Source organism: Panthera pardus, unplaced genomic scaffold (assembly GCF_024362965.1).
Source record: "Panthera pardus isolate Hobbes unplaced genomic scaffold, ASM2436296v1 HiC_scaffold_20, whole genome shotgun sequence".
In the NCBI taxonomy this organism is placed as follows: domain Eukaryota; kingdom Metazoa; phylum Chordata; class Mammalia; order Carnivora; family Felidae; genus Panthera; species Panthera pardus.
In genome coordinates this window covers 90,032,956-90,060,299 of record NW_026526766.1, presented here as the reverse complement: position 1 = coordinate 90,060,299, position 27,344 = coordinate 90,032,956, and the positions used below count along the sequence as shown (strand labels likewise).

Below are 27,344 nucleotides of genomic sequence, written 5' to 3'. Positions count from 1 at the left end.
GGGACCTGCAGTTAGATTGCTACTGCGGTCGCCGCGTTGCATGCGGGACGCCGCATTCAGCCACTACCGTCAGCCCATCACGAACCTTTTTGGACAAAGCGGAACGTAGTTCAGGAAAGTTTGCGGAAGATTGTCTTCTAGGAGGAACCTGTATGTTGGGATCACAGCTTGGGCAAGCCTCCCAGATCCTTTGTCTTCAGCTACTAAAAATCGTTGGCAATCTGTAGCCACCATCTTGACACGCTTTTTCGTTTATCTTTTGGCCTTCGTAGACACAGAACCACAAGCCCTTGTCTTCCTAAAGCACTTTTGTAAAGTCCGCTTTGAAATTTGATTAGTGAGTATAAAATGTGCTAGGGGATTTCAGTTTCTTCTTAACACTGTTTTCTTTATACTATTTATAGTCTTTATCTTTGGCTTGAAGATGATTTCTCAGGGATGTTGTTGTCTGTGATTTTTGGATTTTTTCATGTCTTACAACTGAGGTGACAGGTTGACATTTTTCATTCATCCTTGCAAGATGTGAAGTATTCCCAAATATTACTTTCCTTGAAAGACTACTAATTAAGACTATAAATTAAATGCAGCTTTAAAAGCTTATTTTGTTTGTAATAAGTGCTATAAGACAATTCTATAAAATGTAGAATTAAGATGCAATTTAATTTCTGTTTAGCCATCTATTATTAAAAATTTTATAAACATTTGGCTCAAAGAATAATTGCTGTTATTTGTAAAGTTATCTATGTAATCTATCTCCTTAATATTCATATTATTAGTTAACATATTTAACCATTTGAAAGTTCTTGATTGTTTTTTTTTTTTAATTTTTTTTTTTTTTAACGTTTATTTATTTTTGAGACAGAGAGAAACACAGCATGAACGGGGGAGGGGCAGAGAGAGAGGGAGACGCAGAATCGGAAGCAGGCTCCAGGCTCCGAGCCATCAGCCCAGAGCCCGATGCGGGGCTCGAACTCGCAAACCGCGAGATCGTGACCTGAGCTGAAGTCGGACGCCCAACCGACTGAGCCACCCAGGCGCCCCAGTTCTTGATTGTTTTTGAACATAAAAGTCACGTTCAGGGGTGCCTGGGTGGCTCAGTCGGTTGAGCATTCGGCTTTAGCTCAGGCCGTGATCTCACAGTTAGTGAGTTCAAGCCCCACATTGGGTTTGCTGCTGTCAGCCTGTCAGCGCAGAGCCCCTTTCGGATCTTTTGTCCCTTTCTCTCTGCCCCTCCCCTGCTTGTGCTCTCTCAAAAGTAAGTAAACATTTAAAAAAAATCTTCAGGGGCGCCTGGGTGGCTCAGTCGGTTGAGCGTCCGGCTTCGGCTCAGGTCATGATCTCGCAGTCTGTGAGTTTGAGCCCCGCGTCGGGCTCTGTGCTGATAGCTCAGAGCCTGGAGCCTTCTTCAGATTCTGTGTGCCCCCCCCGCCCCTCCCCGACTCATGCTCTGTCTCTCTCTGTCTCAGAAATAAATAAACATTAAAAAAAAAATCTTCAAAAAAAAAGCCATGTTCATCAACTAAAGCTTTTATTTTTATAATAAATATACGTTTGTAATGAAACTGTAAAACGCTGAGCTTGGACGTTACAGCTAGAGTGTTTTACCTTTATTTAAGAGTGAATATTCAGATTTCTAACAGTAATTCTAAGTGCACACCTTGTCCACATTATAGACATCGTGTAGATTAGATATAATGGTTACGACATGAACACGTTGATCACACACAGTCAGGGATGCCAGAAATGCTGCTGAAGTAGGCAGTTCAAGTTTCAGAGGTTCCAAAGACCAAGGCCGAAGCCAGATATTGGCCAAATATAGAGACTAAAGTTAAACTTGGGTGACTCCCTATCTTCCACGCGAGTTGAGATCGTACTAAGTACCCTGTGTGACCGAATCTGATGACCGGTTGTAAAGTTTAAGCTTGGTGGAGTCAAGGGCGGTCACTGACAACCCCCCTGTTGCTTTCGGTTGGGTGCTCAGGGGAGACCTCTCTGAGATGGTGACATTTTGAGTAGAGACCTCAGTGACAGTCAGCCATGCAAGGATCTGGGGGAGGAGCATCCCAGGGATAGGGGCACCGGCAGGAGCATCAGTTTTCCTGGGTTTTGGGAGACGGGGACCAGAGCAGAGAAATGCCGAGGCAGAGTGGAGCAAGAGGAGGCAGGCGGCGGCTGAGGGCTCGCAGCCGGCCGGAGCACGGGGAGCCGTCCGGCCACTCGTGGGTTCGGCTCTTCTTGTCTCCACGGGAAGCCATTGCATGGACCTAAACAGGTGATGGATTCTGATTTCCCCATTTCAGAGTCTTCTGTGGTTGTTTGGGGGCAGCTGCATTGGAAGGGGAGCAGGAATATAGGCGGGAGGAGTAGCACGGAGGGTGATGGGGCTTGGACGGGAGCCACGAAGGGACAGCAAAATCGTGGGTTTGCTGACAGATCCGAGGGGAGGACGAGAGCCAGTGGAGGAGTCGAGGATGTCACCTTGATGTTGGCTTCAGACCGATGGCCGTGCGTATTCCTGAGGTCCAGAAGACTGACAGAGTGACAGGTTTTGGCATGGGGAGTGGCTGTTGAAAGTCATCGCTCCCTAATGCGAGTAGCATTGTCTGTAGCACTGTGCTGTGGCACGCGGCCAGTGATGATCACACCGACTGAGTGGAACACCGCTTTGGCATGTAGGTTACAGAAACGTATTAACCTAGGTCTTGACTTTCAGCTTCTCGTGACTCCTGTTCTTTGTACTCGGTTATTTCCAGAATGGAAGAGAGACTTTCACAGCTGTAAGTTGATGCTTCCGGTGCCTGTGGTGTTAACCTTCGGGTGACTTTTCCAGTCCATCTTCCCCAGACTGGAAAGTGTGTCTCACACGTGTGGGCCTCACCCGCCCCTACTGCTTACAGGCTGAGCTGGCCCCTTCCCCACCCTGTGCACACACTGAACCCCGTCCACTTCCTTCTCCCGCATTTAATTCTCCGTTGCATGTGCTAAGTCTGTCTTTCCTACTCAGCACCCTGCACTTAGCCCCTCGAGAAATATCTGAATGAGTTTTAAAAGAGATACGCTAATCACGGGACTGATTTCAAAAGCTCGTGATTAAACAAACTCTTGGGAGGGCTTTTTTGAACGTCAGAATCCTTGAACTTGGGACACTTAAATGAAGAACCTCCCATGAAACCCAAGACTTATATTTTTTCTGGGGAATTAAAAAAATATGGTTGAAAGAATGTTAGAACCAAAGAGAAAAGCTTATTGCCAAAAATATACTCATGTGTTTTACAGTGAAACCTTATTTGTGCTTTCTGTAAAGTATCTGGAAGGAACAGGCTCCAGAGACAAGACTTTGACCCCTAACATGACATTTGCAAACTGAAAAGCAAGCGAGGTAGCCCAGGCTGGCCAGCCCTGGGTATGGCCAAGTTGACTGGATGAGCGCCATCTTTCTTTGGAGTTGAACTCCTGGCGCTCTGTGTTCTGGGCTGCCTGGATTTGGGGGACCAGCTCTGACGTTACTGTCTTCTGAATATACAAAATACAAACTCAGAGCCTCACTATACTGAGACTAGGTAAGTCGCAGTGTTATTGGAACAGAACCAAACTTGGGGACAAAAATGCTTTTAAATCTGAGGGCTCATTTGTGGTTTACCTGGAGTAGGAGTGAATGTGAGGGCGAGCCAGATAAATGTGCTGTTAAAAAGTCACCTTGAAAATGATGGCCCCAAGATTTTTACTAGTTTTCTTTTTGAAATATGTGGCCACTACTCAGGGAGTGTTTATTTGTGCCAAGTGTGTGCGTACGTTCTCTCATTCAATTCTCTCAGTGGACAATAAACCCTGACAGGTTGACATTTTCCTCACTTTTAAATTCAATTTAATCTCACTCACAAGGTGAAATTTGTTTCTGTTTTCAGCCTTGAACTCTATTACAAGAAAATCTTACTAGTTGTAAGCCCTTTGAAATGGACTTCTTTGTGATTTACCTATAAGATTTACATTTATAGCTGTGAGCCAGCAACTTCCTGCATCATGATTAGCTATCGAAAATGCATGTAGACATTTTTAAAATGTTTGTTTGTTTATTTTGAGAGAGAGGGAGAGTGCGCATGTGCAAGCAGGGGAGGGGCAGAGAGAGAAGGAGAGACAGAATTGCAAACAGGCTCCATGCTGTCCACGCAGAGCCCGACGCGGGGGTTGAGCCCACGAACCATTTGATCATGACTTGAGCCGAAATCCAGAGTCAGACGTGTAACCGACTGAGCCACCCCGGCGCCCCTGCATGTAGACATTTTAAGTGATTTTTTGGGCTCATGAACTTCTGATTTGCCAAGAGGCAAATCAGTGGCTACTGCCAGGTTGTAATTAAATGAGAGCAGAGGTGATAGGAAGTACTCACCAGTTTCTGGGGTCACTGGTACTTTAAATTTGACATCCTTACAGGAGGGGGACTTAACTCTTCAGTGGAAATTTTCTTTAGCGTAGTGTTTCCTGCCAGCGTGCTTATTAAAATGCAGGTTCGTAAACCCCAAATTCAGTTCTGGAATGGGCCCAGGAGGCTGCATCTCTAATAGGCATCCCGGGTGGTTTCCGTCGACGGTGACGCTGGGGAGCGGCCACTCCAGCTCACTCCAGGACAGGCCCAGGAGGAGGCAACGTGGTGGCAGAGGACAGAGACAGTCGTTAGTCTGGGAGTTGAGCCATCTGAGTTCTGCTTTACCATGTCACCTTGGCAAAGTTACCTGTTCTTCTTGAGTATCCATATTGTCATTTGTAAAAGAGGGTATCTGCTGACCTCGCAGAATTGTTGTGAGGGTCAAAACCACAAGTTAGCTTCGTGTCACATTTAAGGGCTTAGGGCTTTACCGTCAAGCAGATCTGGGTTTAAATTTCAGTTCTCTTTTGGTTTTGCTTCTTGCCAGCTTAGCAGCCCCAAGCAAATGTCTTGATCGCTGTTTCTCTCCCTGTAAGATGGGGACGGAGGAACCAATTGCGTGATACCAATATAAGGACTGTATTCAGTGATGTTTGTAAAAGGTGTGCACTTCCTGTCTCCTAAATGATAACTGGTTTTGTTTTTAAAAATACACCTTTAGAGACCCAAGCGGAGAGAAAAGAACAATGGTAAATGTGGGTAGTGACTCCTGGAGAATGAGCTGCTTTTTTGTACGGAAGGGTGAGGCGGCATCTCCAGCACCAGGAGGCACTGAGTCTTCGGAGGGTGCACGGTTTACCCGCTTGCCCCCCGCCCGGGGCCTTCTCCCTGTGACCGGTGGCATTCGAGTGTGATAGACCCCTAGGGCGAGGAGTTTGTATGAAAAATTGAGAAGCGGTCCCTGGTTGAAATGAGGTGTTGAACCTGTGGTCCTGTGACCTAAGAAGCTATACTAACTTCTAGACATTGAAGGGAGCGTCAAGAGGGAAATGGTATGTTTTCAGTGCTTTTTCCGAAAATCGTTCACCTACTCTTTTGATCAATGATTTGAAACATAGGCATCGTCTTAGCCGAAACCCGAGGTAGAATCAGAAGTAGGAACGAAAATAAAAAACTTAGCTTCGGTCGTGGTATTAAGTTGCTGCGATGGTTCTGACAGGTACCAGTGTTTCCCGTCTCTCTCTGGTTGTTGCGTTGTACACGACTCTGTTCACGAATGGGTCAGAGAGAAATAATCTCCCACCCTAGCTGCTTTTATCAGCAGCGTTCTGGGCGAACTTTCGCTGCATTGGACACGCGTGCCGGTCTGTCTCGCGGTCATTTTTTGGCAGGGGGAGGTGGGGCCGTTTTGTCACGCTGTTATTCTTCCTTCCTCGCAGGCTGGTCGTGGCGCCCATGAAGAGCCTGCAGAGTCTGTAGTGCGCGTTCCGGACCCGGCACAGCACGCCCGCGTAAGACCATGGCCCAGCAAGCCAACATCGGGGAGCTCGTCTCCATGCTGGACTCCCCCGTGCTGAGCGTGCGTGATGACGTAACAGCCGTCTTCAAAGAGAACCTCAATTCTGGTAAGTGGCTTTGTGTCCCTTTCGGCCCCTCTGCCCTCGGGGCGACTACACTCTGCTGACTCGGGGTTTCACCTTCTAAGGAGAGTCTTTAAACCACTGAGAAAGAGCACAGATTGGTGGATTCACTCTCTGTGTGCTTTAAGCTTTCTATTACGGTGATATTCACATCCACACAAGCCTGTCAAGAATCACATACTGACCCCACGAGCTTCAGCGTCTTGTTTCACCTCACCTCCCTTACTCCACCCACCCGAGTGTTTTCAGGGGCCAGATAGAACATCTCGTCCGGAAATCACGTATGTGATTTCTAGCATAAAAGTGCATAACCTGGGACGCCCGGGTGGCTCCGGTGGTTAAGCGTCCGACTCTTGGTTTTGGCCCAGGTCATGATCTCATGGTTTTGTGGGTTTGAGCCCCGAGTTGGGCTCTGCGTTGGCAGCGCAAAGCCTGCTTGGGATTCTGTTTCCCTCTCTCTCTGCTCCTCTCCTGCTTGCGCTGTCTCAGTCTCTCTCAAAATAAATAAACAAACTTCAAAAAAAAAAAAAAACAAAAACATTCCCTGTCTTTAATCAGAGAAATATGAATTTAAATAGTACCTTTCTTTGCTTACTAGGTTGATAGAAATCAAATGCTGATTATGAAATGGGCACTGTTGGCAGGAGAATAAACTAGCGTTCAGCCTCTTTGGGGTCCCCATCACCAATTGAAAAGCACGTACCATGTGTCCCACTTAACAAGAGTCTGAATTTCAGGGGCGCCTGGATGGCTCAGTCGGTTAAGCGCTGGACTTCGGCTCGGGTCACGATCTCACAGCTCGTGGGTTCGAGCCCCGCGTCGGACTCTGTGCTGACAGCTCGGAGCCCGGAGCCTGCTTCAGATTCTATGTCTCCCTCTCTCTCTGCCCCTTCCCTGCTCAGGCTCTGTCCCTCTGTCTCTCAAAAACAACTAAGCATTGAAAAAACCAAACGAGTCCGTATTTCCTTATAGCCTTGGAGAAATTGGAAAACCCAAGTACCCTTCAGTAGATGACTGGTTAAATTTCTCACGCAGAGCCAGGCAGTGGAGCGCCGGGAGGTCAGTGAGGAAAATGAAGTAGGTCAGAGGTGCCATCACGGGAGGGTGCCCGCACGGCGTTAAGTGGGAGAAACACACACGTACGCGGACCGTGTGACTGTGGACGTGAACGCACGCATGTGCACGGTGTGATTAGCATAGTAGGAAAAGGTTTGTGAGGGGGTGTGTGCCAAACTCTCGGAAGAGTGGGTTGGGAGGCTGGTCGTAGAGGGCACTTTCCTTTTACGTACTTGCGTGTAACCTGAATTGTTAACAATGGACGTGGATTGATTACAGTTTTATTGTATCTTACTATTATTTTTTAAAGGTTTACTTATTTATTTTGAGAGAGAGAGGGAGAGAGAATGAGTAGGAGAGGGGCAGAGAGAGAGGGAGAGAGAACCCCGAGCAGGCTCCGTGCCGTCGGCACAGAGCCCGACAAGCCTCCATCTCATGAACCGTGAGATCAGGACCTGAGCCGAAACCAAGAGTCTGACGCTTAACCTGCTACGCCACCCAGGCGCCCCTACGAATTTATAATTATCAAAAGCAATAAAAAGAGAAGATAGCATTTCAGTGCTTTTATGGATATTTAGGCAGGTAAATTTGATATTATCCTGTTAAACCCAAATTAACTCAAGGGGGCAAAAATAGAATGCCCTGTGTAACTTTGGGTAGCATATGAGGAAACATTTTCTGGATTTTGTGCCAGGCGCCACGTGAGGTAAGTTTAGAACGCTAAAGGAGATAACTGTCTCCAACCGCCCTTTCCTTTGTCCAGACCGTGGTCCGATGCTCGTAAACACCTTAGTGGATTATTACCTGGAAACCAGTTCTCAGCCGGTATTGCACATCCTGACGACCCTGCAGGAGCCGCACGATAAGGTAACCGCTGGGGCGTCGTGGGGGAGCGCCGAATCCCTTCTCTACCAGCACGACGGCCTCTGCGCACACCCGCTGTGCCGTCTGAGAGCTTGCCGCCTCGACTTCTCCAGAACACAGATGATCCCATTCCCGCACTGTAACTACCCAGGAAAATGATTTGCAGAATTCATGTTTCCCGAGACGTTGACAAAAGAAAGCATATTTCATAGGTTTCCTAAGATGTTGCTGTTCCAAGAAAGCCTGTCGTCCCCGTGCTGTAATTGTCCACTGACAGTTTGACCCATGAGGTACCCATGATCCCGTCGTGCTGGCAGTAGGGCTTGAGACTCAATCAACGTGGGGAAATCTGTGGTACAGGTGGCGGACGGGGCTGATTGACGAGCCCTGTTTGCCGAGCACCAGGTGCCTCGAGGGCTCCTCCGTGTTTTATTTTTGTGGGTGGCGGATGATTGCGGACTTTGGTAAGTGCTGAGATCCTCAATGCGAGTGGCTTCACTAGGATTCGGAGGCCTTGCCGCCGTGTGCCCTTTCCAGTGTGTCTTGTTTTGTTTTGCTGTTTTTCTGGGCTGAGTTTTAACTTCTCGACCACCTGATTTATATTTGGGGCCAAACCACGCGGACGGGGCTCCAGCGGCAATAAGTGGCTACCGCGGGATCCCTCCCAGCTTCAGCGACCCTCCGCAGGCTTGGGGCCAGTGGGTACTGGAGGAAGGGGCTTATTCGCACTTGACGAGAGGGTCCAGGAAGGAGCCTGCTCCCCTTTTTTCTAGACTTGCCAACTGACTGCCTTGTCTCAGGCCAAACACAACCGTATTTCATTTGCCAGTGTGGTTTTTAAAAATCTTTTGTTTGATCGAGGTCTGGAGGGGCTGGAGTAAACCGTCGCCACCTCGGTTCGTGTGACCCCCATACATTCACGTGAGGATCTCCCCCCCCCGCCTCCCAGCCTGGCTGAGACGCGCGTCCCCTCTTCTTTTACATTTTCAGCACCTCCTGGACAAAATGAACGACTGTGTGGGCAGAGCCGCCTCGCGGTTGCCCGCCCTGTCGTTGCTGGGCCACGTCATCAGGCTGCAGCCGCCCTGGAAGCACAAGCTGTCTCAAGCACCTCTTTTGCCTTCTTTGCTCAAATGTCTCAAGGTACGATGCGTGCAAGGGTTGGGACGGAACGGCTTTCTGAATGTCGTTTCTGCGAGTCTCGGTAACTGTAAAGCAAGCGAGCTAGACGTTGAGAGTTTAGGAACTTTTAGTGTCTGGCTTTCCTGGCACATAAGGTAATCCACAGTTGGTACTCAGTAAGTCCTCCGAGCGTCCCGGTGACGGTCCCGTATCTTCTGTCCAAGCAAATGTGGCAATACTTCAGGTCGGTTCGAGACGACATTATCCCAGCCCTCTTTTTTTTTCTTTTAATTTTTTTTTTTTAACGTTTATTTATTTTTGAGACAGAGACAGAGCATGAACGGGGGAGGGCCAGAGAGAGAGGGAGACACAGAATCCGAAGCAGGCTCCGGGCTCCGAGCCGTCAGCACAGAGCCCGACGCGGGGCTGGAACTCACAGAGCGGGAGATCGTGACCTGAGCCGAAGTCGGACGCCCAACCGACTGAGCCACCCAGGCGCCCCAATCCCAGCCCTCTTTGATTCCATCGTTGTCCGGTCTTCCCTCAGTTAAGCATCTGGATTCTCTTTGGGGGAGCCCTTATTTCTAAATTCTCATTTAGCGAGTAGAAAAATGGCCAAGCGCTCTTTTTAACCATTTGGGAGTGTGCTTTACTTGCAGCTGTAATTACAGTTTTGTTGCTAGAAGGCCTACTGAGTCGCATTCTCCTTTTTGCACGAAATTTAGTGCAATTTGTCTACACAGCGAGTCACAACCTGAATAGAACTTTAGGTTTTAGTTTTGACAGTGGCTTGCTGAAATACTCAAGGCTATTTGCTGAATCTGTTCTAATTCCTGGACTTGTTTCCTATCTATAAAATAAGAAAATGTGGTGAATGTTAACTGCCTGTATCTCACAGAGACGTGAAAATATCCAGCAGTATTTGTTTCTGGGTGGCAGTACCTCTCGGTCATCTGATACGACAGATCGATTCTTGTCTCTGCCAACAAGGGTAACTTTCATTACCCCTAGAGGTGGATCCCAAGGAGTCACATTGGTAGGGTATCGTAAAAACAGGCGTTGAACGTTAAGCAAAAAATAGGAACGATTTTAAAAACTTAATTTTTTTAAGTGAATGACTCTGGTGAGACTGTAACTCCATTTTGAGGCACACAGCTTAGTTCAGATTGTAAAATACTTACCTTTTCCAAATGGGTGAACTTTAAAATTACTCCTGGACTGTTAGCCAGGCCCTGCTAGACTATTTTCCTCGACAAAATTAGGGTTAGTCCTTTTTACTGGAACTGGTTACGTAGTCTTGATTCAACTACCAGTATTTTGCGTTCTTCGTGTTAGATCGATACCCGCCATGACGAAAGGCTTAGTGCTTAATGTGACAACTAAATCTATTTGAGACTTTATTTCCAGACTCGTAGATTTCCTTTTTTAACGGGAATAATGAATGTCTTAGCCTGCATGGCAGTCTTTTGATCAATGTCTCGTTTCTTAAATCTGAATTCTAGTTACTTGGCAAACATCCATGAGTTAGTGAGGGGTCAGGTGAGCAGCGGTAGCTATTCTGACTTGACTCAATCTGTTGGGTGTTGTGTCGAGTGTCTTCAATTGGCCTAAAGTTACAGGACTTGCTATTTAACTAAAGACATGGTCAGAGGTCACCATGTCTTCTTTTATCTGTTGGTCTGTGAATGCTGCTGTGGAGTTGAGCGATTAAATAGACTTGGTAGCATAACGCTAATTTTTTCTTAAATTATATTTCTGTTGTAATCCTTTAAACAATAGTGAAATACGTGGGGCGCCTGGGTGGCTCAGTCGGTTGAGCGTCAGGCTTCGGCTCGGGTCAGGAACTCGAGGTTCGTGGGTTCGAGCCCCACGTCGGGCTCTGTGCTGATGGCTCGGAGCCTGGAGCCTGCTTCCGATTCTGTGTCTCCCTGTCTCTCTGCTCCTTCCCCGCTCGTGCTCGGTCTCTCTCTGTCTCTCGCAAAAATAAATAAACATTAAAAAATTTTTTTAAAAAAGTGAACTACTCGACAATATGTAGCGTTTTTGAAATTGATGTTAAAAAGTAAATATTTTTGGATTTGGTTAAATGAACAAAACCAGTAGCGTTCCTTTGTTCTGTTAAAAAGCAGCCTGTCGTGCTTCTGTCCAAGTGCTGTAAGTACAGCATCCTCAGGCTGGAGGACTTGGGCGTCCTCAGGTCAGGTTGAAGTTCCTCTCCCAGATGGGTTTATCTAGGGGCATCAGACTCAGTACAGTCAAGTGTGATTCAGTATTGTTCCCCCCAAACCTGGAGGATAAGGAAACGAGTCTGTGGTGGGGGGCGGGGGGGCTCTAGTTTGTGATCCCCTTAGAATTTAGAGCAGCTTCTCTGTGTGTTGATAGTGCTGAGCCGAATGCTGGGCCTAACTGGTGTTTCTTCGTGCTCGACCTTTCCTTCTGCAGGTGGACACCGATGTCATTGTCCTCACAACAGGTGTCTTAGTGTTGATAACCATGCTACCAATGATTCCACAGTCGGGGAAGCAGCACCTTCATGATTTCTTTGATATTTTTGGCCGTCTTTCGTCGTGGTGCCTGAAGAAACCAGGTAAAGGTGTCCTTACATGCCTGTTGTTCCCTACCAGGTAGATGCTTTTCTTACCGATTTAACAGGTCATGAGCTGTAAGGGAAGGACAGGTAGAATTTTCTAGCTGGCATGGGTGGTCGTCACTGACCAGTTGAGGAAATACGTTGGGTGCGGCCACTGTCAGCACGAATAAGAATCAGGACTGTGGGACACCTTCCTTATTTTGCTGGCTTAGAAGGATCAGTTGTCAGGGAAACTGGTAGGATGTAAAACTTCCTAGCTGTCGGTAAACTTCAATCTTATCAAAACACCCTCAATCCATGTCGTGGCAGTACAGGACTAAGCTTGTGGAACCTTTTTGTCTTCGTCTGCTGGTCTCTTGTCACAAAACGCAAACCTCCGGTTCTGAGAACCCCTCTCCTCTATGCGGAGGAGGAGGAGGGAAAACGCGGTGTGTCCCGAGTGGGGCGCTCGTTCTGAGCGTGGTGGGATTTTTTCCCCATATTGGCAGGTAGTCCAGCTCTATCAAATGATTCTGAAGCCGTGGGCCTGTGATACTTGGGATCTTTTGGCGAGCCCGGCACCAGCTACTCCTGTTGCGAACATGAAGCATTAAGCCACGTGACACCGGAGGCTGGAGCTTTCTGTAGGGAATTGAGTAACAAGTGCAGGACCCGCGTGATGCTGGCTTCTTCAGTAGGCTCTTCCTGGGCGGAAAGGGGTGGTCTGTCCGCTGTTAGGGAGGAGCTTTACGGACGCTGTGGACCTTGGGTTTTCTGCGGGGTCTGCGTGAGACTTGATGAACCAAGTGCTGACTTTCCCCCGCTCTCGGCTCCTTAGGCTGGTTTCTGGATAATAGGTTTTTCGCTCCTGTAGTTCCAGATCTGCATAGCTAAGACTACACACCGGTTGCAAAAGGATCTGTCAGTTCGTTTGGCCAGTATCTGAGCTCCTGTGATGTACCAGGCGCTGAGGGCCCGGGCTGAGCGAGACAGTGCCGTTCTCAAGAAACGCTGCCGAACAGGGCAGTGGAGAAGTATCATGACAAATTTTAGGCGGGGGGCTTCTGGCCGGCTCAGTCGGTAGAGTGTGAGCCTCTCGATCTCGGGGTTGTGAGGCTGAGCCCCGTGTGTGGCCTAGCGTTCGCTTAAGGTTTAAAAAGAGGTTTTAAAAAAAACCACAGCAAATTTTAGGGAGAGTGATTATCATGAGAAAGGTCAGTGTTGTGAGAATGTCGGGTGGAGACTGGAGAGGACCGGAGAGGTTGGATGGGTAGGAGCCTTTATGGGTCACTCTCAGTAGATTGGAGTGTATCCAAAGGCCAGAGGGAGCCACTGACGGACTTTAGACGGGGGTGTCGGAGGTGCTCGGATCTGCATCTCAGCCCAACACGCTCGCTTGCTGTCTTTGGAGCGAGGCGGCGGCAAGTGACCACAGGTCGTGCCGGCAGCCACGTGCTCGTGCCTGCTTTGCACTTTGCACACGTCGCCTCGCGTCCGGCTGAGTCTCCTGTCTGCGGTCTCCCGTTTTAGGCCACGTGACGGAAATCTATCTTGTCCATCTCCACGCCAGCGTCTACGCTCTTTTTCATCGCCTCTATGGAATGTACCCTTGCAACTTTGTCTCCTTTCTACGCTCTCACTACAGTATGAAGGAGAACTTGGACACTTTCGAAGAGGTGGTCAGGGTAAGTGAAGACCGCCCATTTGATACTCCGCGTCCCATGCACGCGGCCCGCGGCTGGGGCTTCCGTGTTCAGAGGTAGACAGATTTTGAGCAGAAGCTCGGCTTCCCCCGCCCAGCCCCAGCCCCAGCCCCAGCCCCAGGCAACCGCTGACGTGCATTCTGCCTTTGTAGACCGGCCTGTCCCAACGAACGAACGTTTCCCAGAAACGGAAGCACCCCGTACGTGGTGTTCTGGGAGTGGTGTGACGGGTCGGGTCCACCCAGGCTGTGACGGGCGTCGGGGCCTCGTTTCTTTCTATTGTCAAGTAATATTCCATTGTGTGGAGATAGCGCAGAGATTGAGCTTTTTGTAATTTGTCACCCCAAACTCTTCTAGCCGATGATGGAGCATGTGCGAATTCACCCGGAATTAGTGACTGGATCCAAGGACCACGAACTGGACCCTCGAAGGTATAGAAATGGAGCCGGCGACTCAGAATTTTGCAGCATCTCCCTGACAGGTTAATCATGTGATGTAGGCGATGTCCTAGATGGAGGTATTATTTGGAAACAGAGGCCCTTCTACTTAGGGAATCACAGTGTTTTGAAGGACTGGTACAGCTAAAACTTTGTATGAGTCTAAGACACATTCCTCGCAGGCAGAGAATAACTCTTTCCGCAGAGTGGAGGCAGGTGCGGTGCGGACAGCTGTCCTACAGAACCCCGGGAAGGCTCCCAGCTCGGTGGCGCCCGTGACCGTGTGAGGCAGGCCATGCGGTGTGTGGTTGAAAACAAGCGGGTTGTGGCAGGTGTGGACGTTGAGTTGTTAGACTCCGCCTGCGTGGAAGCAGGCCACTGCCGTCCTCCGTGGGACCCTGAGAAGTTTCCGGGTGTGCTCCCTGGAGAAATCGCACCTGGAGGCTTCCTCTTTGAGGATACCTGGCGTGGGGGAGGGCAGGGCCGAGTCCAGACTGAGAAGGGAAGGGAGTGACGTTCTCTGCGTGGATCCGTGAGAAGCTCAGCTCCTCCCCCAACTTTTCTCTGGCTCACGGCTCCCTCGGCCGAGGCTTGAACCCCTTTTGGGGAAACTGGTCCACAGATGCTGACATCTGGGGATCTCCCACTGCCCGGTCCTCTCACGGCGAACCTCACCCCGCAGGCCCTCTCTCTGCCACTCGGAGCCTCAGTCACCGTACAGCCACTTACTGTGTGTGAGAGATGCTGGCTGTGGAGAGGGAGACAGAGTGTGTGTGTAAAGTTTAACGCATCACGTGAATACCTGTGCGTGCAGCCACCGCCCGGCGTCCCAGATGAACATTCCCAGCCGTCTTTCTCCCTGTTCCCTGTCCCACTCGAGGGAGCCCACTGTTCTTGCTTTTATGTGGATCGTTCTTTCTTTTCTTTAGAGTTTGACCACATGTATTGTTGGGCTTTGGAAAGCTGATGAGGAGGCCAGGCCAGGCTAAGGAAAGGGCAGTCTTGTCACCATTAGATGAAGGTGTGCAGGAGACGCGAGGAAGAGCCCAGTGTCTGAGTGTCCACCCGGCTTCCCTCATTGAGACTTTAGCGGAGCCTCTGGAGGGGAAGCCGGTGGGCAAGGTCATTCCCGAATGAGTCCCGAGAACCCGGGCTCACCGGAGTCCGCGCATCTGGCAAGGCCCGTGGCGAGCCCGGCTCCTGGATGTGCTGCCGGAACCTGGCAGCGTGGCTCGGCTCACGGAGGCCCGCCTCCAGGAGCGGGTCACAGCAGTGTCCTCCTGGGGGGCCGATCCAGGCAGAGAAGGGAGAGCGGGGCCTTGGTCAGTGCTGAATCAGGACCGACTAAGCACAGCGCATCCGGGCCGGGCTCACCTGCACGCTGTGTCCCTCCATTAAGCAGATAGAGCGGTGGCAGCGGGGACGTGGCCGTCTGTCGCGCCTCGTGCACGGCTTCGTTCTGCCCCTCCCTGCCCTCCCCTGCGTCTCGTGGCTTTTTTCCCCGGTTTGCTCTTGTTTTCATGGAGCGCACCCTCTCGTGGCCTTGAGAGAAAGGAAGCAGCTGCCCGGCGGGATGCACACCTCTAGTCCTCGTCGTCCCGCGCTCGGAGGGCGTCATTCCATCGCCACCCTGCCGCCAGTGTTGCTGTCGAAATCCAAAGCTGCTCTCACTCCTTGCCGGCTGTGTTGCTGTGTTCTTCTCCGCGGGAGCCTGGAGAGTCTTCTCCTTGCTCTCACGTTCTGGCACTTCCTGGTCAGAGTCTGTTCTCATTATTCAATCTGGAAACTCTTATCTTTAGGCTCTAGGAAACTCTCGTTCGTTATTTCGTGCTCGATCTCCTTGCCCCGTGGTGTCTGGCTGGCACTGTTGGTATGTGGATCGGGGCCTCAGAGAGTGGTTCTTTGCTTTTCTTTGCTCCCCTGTTTTCTTGTGTCTTTGCTCTTTGGCTCCTTCTAAAGGTTTCCTCGTTTTTAGCATTCAGTCCTGTCGCGGCTACGTTCCCATGCCTAGCGCCGTGTTTTGAACGTCTGAGAGCTTTTTACGGTTCTCCAAATGCTCCTCTTTACGGTAGCTGTTTTGGGTTTCAGGGCTACAGCCTTTCACGTCTTGGAGAAAGCCGAATGTTGTTTGTTCCCCGTGTAATCCATTGACTCCTGTTCTTTTGAAGTCTTCGAGGCTTTCTGCAAAGATCTGACAGTCTGCCTGCGTCTGGGTAAGGAGCCAGAGAGATCTGTTCGCAGGGTGGGGCTCACTGCCTCTGAGCTCCTGCATGTGTCACCCTGAGCATCGCTTGGAAATACTGACGTCAGTATCGAGTTTGCTGGTGGAGTTTTTGTGGAGAAGGGTCTTCTGATCTCTAGCCTGGGGAGGGGCTGGCTGCCACCGAGGAGAAGAGGCTGGTCGTGGGAGGGGCTGGTGGTCTCGACATCCAGAGTGGACACGCTCACTTAGTTCCCTTGTTTGAGTGGTATTCACACCCTCAACTCTTTCCGGAGTAGCTCAGTCCCGAAACCGTGTCTTATCCTTTCCAGAGAATAGCCCAGATTTCTGCTGCCCGGGAGCGTAGAGTCGGGGAGGGGACCTCGGGACTCTAACTGCCCCTCAAATAGTTTTCACCCTATCGTCCCGATGCTAACTGGCCTGTCTACCTGTGCTCCTCTCCAGTTCCAGAAGGACTTGATGTGTAAAAATTCTGTACCTTTTGAAGGATTCTGCAGGATGAGTCAGGTTGAGTTTTAGCTTTGAGACAGAGGGAGCTTAAGGCTCTGCTTTCATGGATTTGTGGCGTCGGTTACCTCTGGGCCGCCTGCCTTCCAGTTTCAGGAACCTGTCGTGCTGCTCTCTCTTCTCCCATTCTTCTCCTTCTCGTAGGTTTATATTAAGAAGAAATGAATCCCTACTGTAGGCTTGGTGGGTTTGGGAGGTTGTACAGTCGGAGGAGTATGTTCAGTCTAGGATATGAACTTGGAAGTCTCCCAGGCCAGTTTAGAGAGCCTTGCTCCCTTCGCGTAGGCAGGGGTCATCTGGCTTTTGGAGAAAGCTCTAACCCAGAAGACAAGAGACCAACCTAAAGAGAAAAAGGAACTAGAAAGGAACCGTGATAATACAGAGATGTCATAGCCACTGAGATGGGGCATTTGAGCACATGGAGAGGTCAGAGTGCCACAGAGGGGAACGTTCAGAGACTGAGAAAGAGCGCTTGAAAATGAAAAATGAGAGCTACTACAGTAGATTCCTTGACAAAAGTCCTGGAAGATAGAGTTGAGAGTGTCTCAGAAAACAGAATCAAAGAATAGAGAGGAGGAGTATTCTGAGCAGAAAGATACTTAAAATAACCAGTCCAGGAAGTCTGACATCTCATAAAAAAAGAGTTTTAAAAAGAGAGGAGAAAACTTTTGTGGGGTAAGAAATTGTAAAAGACATAGTAGAAGAAAATCTCCAGACGGACACGCGTTTCCAGATTGAAGGGGCTCACCCGGCACCCGGCCGCAACCAGTGAGAAAGAATGCTCCCAAGTCTCAATGCTCATTGTGGTGAATTCAGGACACCAGGGACAAAACTTTTAGAGAGAGGAAACACCAAAATGCATCATAAGGATAAAGTCGGAATGGTGTTAGCTTCTGAGACTAATTGAGACGAAAGGGTTTTCCACTTAGAATTCTAGACCCAGCCAAACTGCCTGTCAAGCGTGATACTTTTAGCTATGCAAGGACTCCGGTTTACCTCCCACCTTCCCCTCCTCAGCTAACTACTGGAGCACGTGTCCCATCAAAAGGAGAGGAGAATCGGGGGAGACACAGGGTCCAGGAAATGAGGGGGCCTGACCTAGGGTCGTGGTCAAAGGAAGTCTTGGGATAACACTGCATTGCAGTGCTAAGAACAAGCGGTCTCAACTGACGTGGGAGAGACAGGGCTCCAGAAGGGAGCTATTTAGAGAGAGGGTAATAATTCTGGCAGATTATTTGCATATCGTTATGTAAAAATTACATTAGGCATTGTTTCAGAGCTGTTAGAGTAAATTCAGGAAGAATTATAATAGATACACAGAAGACTGAGGAAAAGAAACAGAAAAATCCAACCTCTGGGACAAACTAAATCGAACAGAAAGGGAAATCTCGTGTTACACTCTTCGGCTAGCGCGTAGTACTTACATAGTCATAATGATTGTCGAAAACCGATTTTGAGAATAAAGCAACACGTGATACACATCTATTGAGAGCATCAGGGAGGAGGGAAAAGGGTGTAGGGAAGTGGCCTACCTCGTCACCTACTGTCATAGGAAGTTAACAGATGATACGTGATCTGTACATCAGGAAATTGAGAGCTCAGAGCGTATTTAGAAATACGCAGGCAGGGTACCAGTTCGGCCGACAGAATTGGAAACAGCTGCCGAAGCGCTTGAGGGGCGTGGCATGGGAGGGGCCTTTTAATCCTACGAAGGCTTTTGCAACTACCGTGTTTGACTGAGGTAAGATGCCGTGGAGTACTTCTGTTTCATGTTCGCCCGCGAAAGAACAAAAGATGCCACAAAAACTGACACCCAACCGATGAGATTTTACTTCCCGGTTTCCGAGAGATTAAAGTACGGAGAGTCCCTTTGAGAATCGAGGAAAATACTGTGAGTACACGTATTCGTGACGACGTCAGACATCTGAACGCATTCCTACTGTGTTACGATTCTCACTTTCTTCTCTCAAATCAACGTTCCTACGTAAGCAGCCTGATCCTTGCTCTCACTCCGTCCCTTTGCCGGTCACGCTGAGAACACACCAGGCGGAGGCTGCTGCCCATACACACAGACACCACGGACAGCTAGCAACCGCGTAGACCAGATGTGTGGCAGTGACCTCGAACGGCTCTCCTCTTGGGGATGCTGCCTACGCCCTGGACTCTTGTTCTGTATTTGAGATCCCATTTTCAGCATCTCAGATTGAAGAACATTCTAGAACAGTTGTGGAGGAGGAGTAGATGTTTTGTTGGGGTAAACCCACGGAGTGCCCTTAGTGCTGGGCTGCTTTTCTGTAAAGTTGGGAACGTGAAAATGAGAGTCTTGCCGGATTGCTACTTACTTAGGAACCCGTATGGCGAAATTACGTGGTCTGAAAGGAAGTTTGTACTGGAGCAGGTGGATGCTGCATTCATCGTTAGGGCTTTGTAGAGCATTTGGCAAATGTTGAACAGGTGGAAAGGGGAAAGACTATCACTCTTGACTTCAGTTCTTTTAGTTGGAATACTTCGTGTGGTCATCTCCATCACTTTGTGGGCATATCTCTGAGTAGTTTTGAATCCCTTCTTCATTTAAGCTCATACCCTGACCATCTTATGTCACTGAATCTTTGGAAACGTGATTTTTCCAATCAGCTTTAGGAAGGTGTAGTCTATATACACTAAGATTCGTCAATTTTGTTAAGTTCTGACAAAAGTCCGGTCACGATAACGAATGTTCCGTTGCCCGCAAGTTTCCTTCGTGTCCTTTGTGGTCGGTGTCCTTCCTGACTCTTGGCAGCCATTGACCTGCGGAAAGCATGCTTTTTCATGATGGTATGATCATTTTTCTTCTCTAGAATATGTCTCCGTGGTTTGACTTTGGGTTATTTCTTTTTTTCTTTCTGCCCTATAAGCTGTGCTGGGTATCGTCCGTCCTGATGTGTGTCGATTTCCTAAAGCCTAGAGGTGTAACTGTGGATCACGTGACAGGAATCTTTGGACGATCTTAAACACGTTCTCGTGGGCGTTCTCTGGGTTTGAGTCTTTCTGTGGCGTCTTTCCGGTCTAGCGATGGATTAGAACTCCCCAGCCTTCGATTAGTGACCTCGAATCGACCTCTGCTCCCTGGCAGTTTCCAAGTCTCCCTGTTCTTCGATGCCCTCTGTTCTGAGGGAGATTTCCCCCTAGCAACTGCTCTGTGTAGTTCTCTTTTGAGGCTCTTTCTAGTCTTGTGTTGATGACGTTTTGGTTTCAGATTCGTTTCTGATAATCGGATGTCACCATTTTAAATAGGGAGGCCTTAGGTCTGATTCTTAGCGTGCCAGTACCGTTTACTCTTTGGGCTGGCATGCTTCAGCCTCGTCCTTGGCCAGTCCTAGCTCTGTGCCCGGCCCCAAGTTAGCATTCTTAAGCCTTTGGTTGTTTGAGAAAATGGATTACACCTTGCATTTCTTAACTTGTGTTGCCTTCTCCAGGTGGAAGAGATTAGAAACGCACGATGTTGTGATAGAGTGTGCCAAAATCTCTCTGGACCCCACAGAAGCCTCGTATGAAGACGGCGACTCTGTGTCCCCCCAGGTGTCAGCACACTTTCCTCATCGTGCGGCCGATGTGGCCGCCAGCCCTTACGTCGACACGCAGAATAGCTGTGGTGAGAGTGACTTCGGTTCTTACTGCTCTATAGCTTTGTCTCTGGAGAACACCGTTGATTTTTGTCAACTTCATTGTCTCTTCCCGGAGTAAGACTTCACTTCAGCTCCTAGGAACGGTTTCCCAAATATTTAAAATTAGAATTCGCCTCCAGTTTCTCCTGATTAATTCCTCTGTCCCACTTAATTTAGAGTCCCGCATCCTCGATCTCCTGTATCTCCCACCCGACAGTTTGCCAGCAGACTCGGGAGTGGGTTTTTAACACGTTTCCGAAAAGGAAAAATACTCGGCTTCTAGGCGGGGAGTCTTTCTACATTCATTACAGGCAGTTGTAGTGAGGCCCTGCGGGTTGTAGCACTGACCCAGTTCCAGTGAGTCTGGACGACATAGAATTGGTTTCTAGAAAAGGTGGGCTTATCCATAGGCAGTACCCATTACGGGTATCATCCCGGCTGTGCTTTCTCAAGGCTGTGCTTTCTCCCCGCTGACGCTTCCTTGGACATTAGGCCTTACTGAACTTTATTTCCAAAGAGCATTTAAAGAGCCGTGCAGACGTTACTTCGTCCCTGGTGCCTTGGGAGTCCCCTTAGTTTTTTTTTTAAATGTGCATATCATCTAATGGTTTAAAGTGCCGTAATTTTTTTCTTTTCCAGAATAATCTAAAGTCACACACTAACCTGCTGTGCTCTTGCCCTTTCATTGTAGGGAGTGCTACCTCGACCCCTTATTCCAGCTCTCGGCTGACATTGTTAAATACGCCCGGGCAGCCACCTCAGACTCTGAGTCCCCCATCAACACGGCTGCTGGCTGAGCCGCCACAAGTATGGTGTTAAAGAGCGCGCCTGCTCGCTTCTCTCCTTGCTGGGGAAGTTGCCCATTTGGGTCGGGCTTTAGCATGTGGTTGGGAAAATCTGACGCTGCTCATTTTAGGACTGGTTTTCAAGGATGCGTGGTATTAGGGCAGTTAGTTACTGTTGCCACTTGGGTTTCTCTTGGAGTCTAGATTTACAGAACGCGTCTTGTCTCACAGTAGAGCCTTAATAAGATGCCTGTTTCCGTTTCGTCTTGGATAGACTAAGGCTTGGGGATGGCCTGGTGCTCATTTCTCATTGCTGACGTGCCTTATTAACTTCCCAGGCTACTCTCTGGAGCCCATCTATGGTTTGTGGTATGACCACTCCTCCAACTTCTCCTGGAAACGTCCCACCTGACCTGTCACACCCTTACAGTAAAGTCTTTGGTACAACTGGTACGTGTGTCTGGGGCTGGGCTCGGTTGCTTGGTCTGGGCCTGCTGGGTAGGGCAAGGAACTGTCTCTTAGGTCTGATGGTGAGTTTGGGCTGCTGACAGTTGTAAACCTGTTTTTGTTTTGTTTTGTTGTTTGAGAGAGAGAGAGAGCGCAAGTGAGCGAGAGGCGGGGAGGGAGGAGAGTTGGGGTGCAGAGAGAAAAAACGAGGGCTCACCTGGTGTGGGGCTCAAACTCGAGAACCATGAGACCACAACCCGAGCCGAAGTCAGACACTTAACCAATTGAGCCACCCAGGTGCCCCAGTAAACCTGTTTTGGATGCTTGATGCGAACCTTGGGGCTTTAAGAACATAGAAGGTGGACCAAAACAACAACTCTAGATCCCTAGAAAGTTAAGTCTGGCGGCTTTCTTTACAGTCCGGTTGGAAAAAATTCAGAGTTTTCTAATAGGCTTAGTGATGGTGTGTGTGTCGTCTGTGAACAGGTGGAAAAGGGACTCCTCTGGGAACCCCAGCAACTTCTCCTCCTCCAGCCCCACTCTGCCACCCGGACGACTACGTTCACCCATCCGTCCTGCAGGCCACGGCCACGCCCCCCAGGAAGGTACGCTCGCGCTCGCCTGCGGTACCCTCCTGCTCTGCCCTCCTGACCCGGTCGGCGTTTGCTCTCGAGTGCGGTATGGTGGGCGGGAACAGCCGGCCCCTGGCACACATCAGGGCGGGCACCAAACCGTCCGGGGGCACGGCCTCCTTCTTCCTTAACGTGTTTCTTCAGTTTAAGGGGGGGAAGATAAAAAACCAAAAACACCAGTACCTTAAGAGTCTCTATAGAAAGCAATAAAAGTGATTAATTTTATGACATCGCGACCCTTGAGACCACGCACGTTTACGATTCTCTTTGATAAAACACAAGCTACTTCGTGGGCACTGGTGCCGTTACTTGAGTTGGTGCTGGACCGGCTGCGTTTTTCACGGAGCACCGGTTTAATCTGAAGGAACGGTTGACAGACAGACAGACTGCGGTTATGCAGACCTGAGTAGGAGACAGGCCATTGCTTACGTGACCAGCTGAGCCTGTCACTTCAAAATAGTCGATGGACAGTCTTTGTTGCCAGTGATAAAATTCACCTCTCGGGCGAGGTCAGGATACGAAACGGCTGCTCTCTGCTACCATGATCTGGATGGTGTCCCCGAGACTTTTGTGATGAGACTGGAAAGTCCTGGGGATCTTGGGGAATAATTGAGTTTTCGATGTCGCGTGGTGAATATTTGCACGTTGGGGAGCTCTGCGCCATGTGGCGAGCCAGCGCCTTTCGAATGTTTCCGTGCGTGGCGTTACCAGAGGCGGCGGACGTAGAGGTGTGTTCGGGGTACAGAGCAGGCCAGTGGATTCGAACGCAGGACGAAGGGCAGGTGCCACGGCTTCGGAGTCCACGCTGCACCTAAGTTCACGGAATGACTCCGTCAGGTCTCGGTGTGATAGGAAAGATTAAGTCTTTGCGTGGCTGCTTAACACGGGGCCTAGCGGCGTCGCCAGGGTAGCGCGGGGCAGGGCTACAGGGAGAGGCAGGGCGGGAATCTGCCGTCCAGCCAGGAGAGCTGGCAACACGGAGGACACTTCAGTCTTCTCACTCGAGTTCTTACTGTTTTGTGTTGGGAGCTATAGTTGCGTTTCATAGAAGGTTATGTCGTTCGTGTTTACACGTAGTGGGTTTGTTCTTTTTAAGTGAATTAGTAAGTATTTAAAAAACTTCTTGTTTTGATTTCTAATACGGTTGCCTATCAATAGATAGAACCCCATAAAGGAAAAGCTCACGGAACTCTCAGTTCTTAAGACTCTAAAGGCATCCTGGTACCAAACACTTTGAGAACCACTGAGCTAAACTTTAAACTTCTTTATAACTTGTTAGCGCTTTAGCGTTTTAGGGTATTTCTCTTACATAAGAGAACACGTATGCAGTTTCCTGCCTTGTCATGTAAATGATGCCTGTCTTTTCAGGAAGAGAGAACAGATTCAGCAAGGCCCTGTCTACACAGACAACACCATCTTCCGAATGACAGAGGATTAGGTAAGGTCTCTGGGTAACACTAGGCGTTGCTTGTCTCCTCTTGGGTTAGATGTGGAAACAAGAAAATTCTGGAACACCACAAACGCTGAAGCCCAGAGATAATGAAACATAATCAGTTCTAAAAACCAATCTAATAATAACATCCAAAAAAGTGCTTTTAAGCTATTGTGGTGGAGTGCCTGTGTTTTGCACTGGTCAGACGGTTTTATCTGTTCCCTGAGACCTTAGAATAGAGGATTTTAGGGACGCCCGGGGGCCGCTCAGTGAAGCATCTGACTCTTGGTTTCGACTCGGGTCATGATCTCACAGTTCGTGAGTCTGAGCCCCTCGTCGGGCTCTGCACTGACAGTGCGGGGCTTGCTTGGGATTCTTTCCCTCTCTGTCTGCCCCTCCCCTGCTTGCTCTCAAAATAAATAAAACTATAAAAAAAAAAAAGATTTTATTTTCTGTGGGATTAATCTTCCATACCTTTAATCAGACCCTTGATTATAGCTTTCTGGAGTAGCTCCAGGGAGAGCCGCCCCGCGCGCTCCTCCGTGCATTCAGCAGGACGAGTCGTGATGGCGTCTTCTGCAGTGGAACAGCTTTGCGGTTGTGGGGGTTACCAGTGTGTTTTTTTGACTCGCGCTGTCTTTGTTTCTCTTTAGAAGAGCTACCTGGCAGCAAAGGTTCTGTCACTCTCAGTGACCTTCCAGGGTTTCTAGGGGACCTGGCCTCGGAAGAAGATAGTGTTGAAAAAGATAAAGAAGAAGGTGAGGTGTGGGATTCTGGGCCCGGACGGGATCGCCACTCGATGACAAAGCGCTCATTGTGCCCTAAAACCGGGATTTAGTGTCGACGCTCCCAGGCTTGCTGGGCTTTTCTTCTCCAGGGGGTAGAAGATGGGAGTCTCATTCTGGGTCTTACGTGTCGCCCTGGGTGGCACTCGGCATCACACAGCCCCCACGGCCCGGCCTCACCCAGATGGCCCGTTTACAGTGGCGCCTCCTGTCTCCCTCCCTCCTCTCAGCGGCAATATCTAAAGAGCTCTCCGAGATCACCACAGCTGACGCCGAGCTCCTGGTTCCTCGAGGAGGCTTCGACTCTCCCTTCTACCGGGACAGTCTCCCGGGCTGCCCTCGGAAGACCCATTCGGCCGCCTCCGTCGCGCACGGCACCAGTGTGAACCCTGAGCCTTTAAACTCCTCCCTGGACAAGCTTGGGCCTGACGCACCAAAGCAAGCCTTTACTCCCATAGATCTGCCCTGTGGAGGCACCAGCGAGAGCCCTGCCGGGAACAGGGAGCGCCAGGCGTCGCTGGAGACCAACATCCTCACTCCCAGCCCTTGTAAAATCCCGCCTCAGAGGGGCGTGGGCCTTGGAAGTGGGCAGCCTCCCCCTTACGAGCATCTTTTTGAGGTGGCATTGCCAAAGACCGCCCATCACTTCGTCGGCAAGAAGACCAAGGAACTGTTAAAGAAAGCGAAAGGAAACGCGGAGGAAGACCATGCGCCCTCTACCTCCCCAGTGGAAATACTGGATAGACTGATACAGCAGGGAGCGGACGCACACAGCAAGGAGCTGAACAGGTAAGGCCCCAGCCCGTTCTCTTCCCTTTCAATGTCCGGTTTCATCAGAAAATACAGGCAGTCAGGGACGGACACGGGACTCGTTCCCCGTGCTCATGGAGGCAGCTGGCTCCCCCGTGTCTGTCAGTGCCCTTCCAGTCTGGCACCTCTGCGTGTGCGGGACCGTGTCGCGTCCACACGCACCTGACCGCGGCGGTCCCGGGGCCGCCGACCCTGCCGCCGTACCGTGACGAAGCTCAGACACATTCACGGCTGCTCCGAAAATCGGAGGATGAGGTTGTGGTATTCAGGTGGCACAGGGAGGTTTGTCCCAGCGTTTCCTTATCTAGCTGTAGATTGTTCTTTCTGTTTTGGTGGCACAGCTCCTTGGAGGGAAGGTAAAGTCGGCAGCATTTCAGTATGAGGCTGGGGTGGCCTGCCCCCTCCTCCACACCCGCACTCACACGTAGGGTTTCTTAGACGAATCCTGTCCAAGCCGCTGTTCCAACCCTTCATTTATTACCCTTTGCACCGGTTAGCTAGGGAGGGGGTAAGGGAATCCCCAATCCAGAGCCTGAATCCTCTGCTGTTGCTAAACAGGGTCTCTAATATAATAACCTCAGGTAGAATTTGACAAGAGATTTCCCTTTTTGAATGAGATGTGGTGTAACACGCTCAGGTAAATTACCTACTTTCTCCTTAAACTTGGCTACTTGCCCGTGTAGTGCAGTGCAGAGGGTTGAAATAGCCGGCAGTGTGTTTGATCACTCCGTCGCCTTGGAGAGCCGAGCAGAGGCCGGCCTGAGCGCGCACCGAGCGAGGGCCCCTCCACCCTGGAGACTGGGTCCTGCTTGGTGTGGGCGCCGGCCCTGCATCCGATGTATGCTGCTGCCTCGAACTCCCCACGGCCCTGGCTATTGGAACTTTCTTATCCCTCTGATGCTTTGACCGCAAGGAAGGGCTCTAGCCTTGCTGCACTGAAAGGTCCGGAGGAGGTTTCCCAGGCGAGCTCGGTAACTTTGTTTCACCCCAAACCTTTCTTCCTAGGTTGTCTTTACCCAGCAAGTCTGTCGACTGGACCCACTTTGGAGGTAAAGTTGTTACTTGAGCCCCAAACCCAGCCCGTGTGGGTCCTGTGTGCTTGCCGCCTTTTCTGTCCCTGGAGGAGGCATGCGCTGTGGGAACGGGTGTCCCCTTTGCTACGGCTCCAGCTGGCATATCTGCTCGGCCTCTAGCGTGTCAGGTGTTGGGAAGCCAGCATTTCCTACTTTTGACAAGTGGCACATGGCAAGTGCCTGTGAGTAGGAGTGCCGAACGTGCAGCCCTCCTGCCGGGCTTCCCTCGAAAAGACCCCAGGGAGGCCAGTGGTACCAGAGGCGTGCCTGGGGGAGAGCACGACAGGGCAGGGAAGAGAGGAGCCTTGAGTAACGGTGTGGGAAAGTCCCCGGGAGTCCTCCCGCATCGGTCCCTCTTGTGTTCCTTCAAAGCGGAGATGGGTAGTGAGTCGTCTTCCCCTTCTAACGAATGGCTGTTGCCGAGACCCACGTGGTCGTGTGCAAAAGGAGCGCTGACCTGTTTCTCGAAGAATTGCGTTTCTTGGGCTAGCAGCCACGGGAGGGTCTCGATCGAACCTTCTGTAAAAGGCATCTCTGCCACCCTCCCTCTGCTTTAAAATCAGGCTCTCCTCCCTCAGATGAGATCCGCACCCTCCGTAACCAGTTGCTTTTACTGCACAACCAGCTGCTCTATGAGCGTTTTAAGAGGCAGCAGCACGCTCTCCGGAACAGGCGACTCCTCCGTCGGGTGACCAGGGCGGCGGCTCTGGAGGAGCACAACGCCGCCATGGTGAGCATCCGGGGGAGGGGGGGTTGGGGCGGCGGCTCGGCCGAGGCTGCGTGTGGTCTCGTGTCAGCACGACAGTCTGCAAACAGCCGCGGCTGCGTCGAGGCCCGGGGGTTCAGGCCTAGCTGTGCTCCCCGTGGGGCCAGGGGCCGCCGCTCGGTCTCCGAGGCCGAGACGTGACCGGCCGGATCTCCGAATTGGCTTGCCGCCCTCGGACACCGTGGGACAGGGGACCTGTTTGTTTGTGCGTAATTGGCTGTGATGACAACAGGGCCAAAGGATCATTTTGTTTCTCCAAATATGAAACCGGCTCTCCTAAAGCTGTTCTATGGCAAAAATCTCGTAGCACAGTTGAGAAGCCAGTTGGACCTGGAGGCTGAGCCGTGGCTCTACCACTTACCACCTTAGGAAAGTGGTGAAGCCTCTCGGAGCCTCTGTTAGCCGTTCTGTAAAATGGGAATGAGAACAGCAGCACTTGCCTTTTAAAACGTAAAGAAGTCACGTGACTGCTTGTGCGGTGCCTGGGT

The 27,344-nt window shown here is 50.3% G+C and overlaps 1 protein-coding gene across 13 annotated transcripts in view; it reads left to right on the top strand.

Moving 5' to 3' along the window:
• The window catches only part of TSC1 (TSC complex subunit 1), a 49,779-nt gene that overhangs the window by 11,007 nt on the left and 11,428 nt on the right, over positions 1-27,344 (top strand). For 5 of the 13 annotated variants that reach the window (XM_019420694.2, XM_019420680.2, XM_019420679.2 and 2 more), the window contains 15 exons: positions 5,803-5,988; positions 7,823-7,926; positions 8,914-9,066; positions 11,488-11,632; positions 13,145-13,299; positions 13,675-13,748; positions 19,938-20,113; positions 20,818-20,933; positions 21,250-21,361; positions 21,845-21,963; positions 23,359-23,428; positions 24,076-24,180; positions 24,438-24,996; positions 26,023-26,066; positions 26,654-26,820. In XM_019420694.2, the coding sequence (XP_019276239.1) occupies positions 5,883-5,988; positions 7,823-7,926; positions 8,914-9,066; positions 11,488-11,632; positions 13,145-13,299; positions 13,675-13,748; positions 19,938-20,113; positions 20,818-20,933; positions 21,250-21,361; positions 21,845-21,963; positions 23,359-23,428; positions 24,076-24,180; positions 24,438-24,996; positions 26,023-26,066; positions 26,654-26,820 (2,205 nt within the window). In that variant the 5' untranslated portion in view covers positions 5,803-5,882. The other 8 variants (XM_019420686.2, XM_019420682.2, XM_019420688.2 and 5 more) reach the window with 6 other exon arrangements.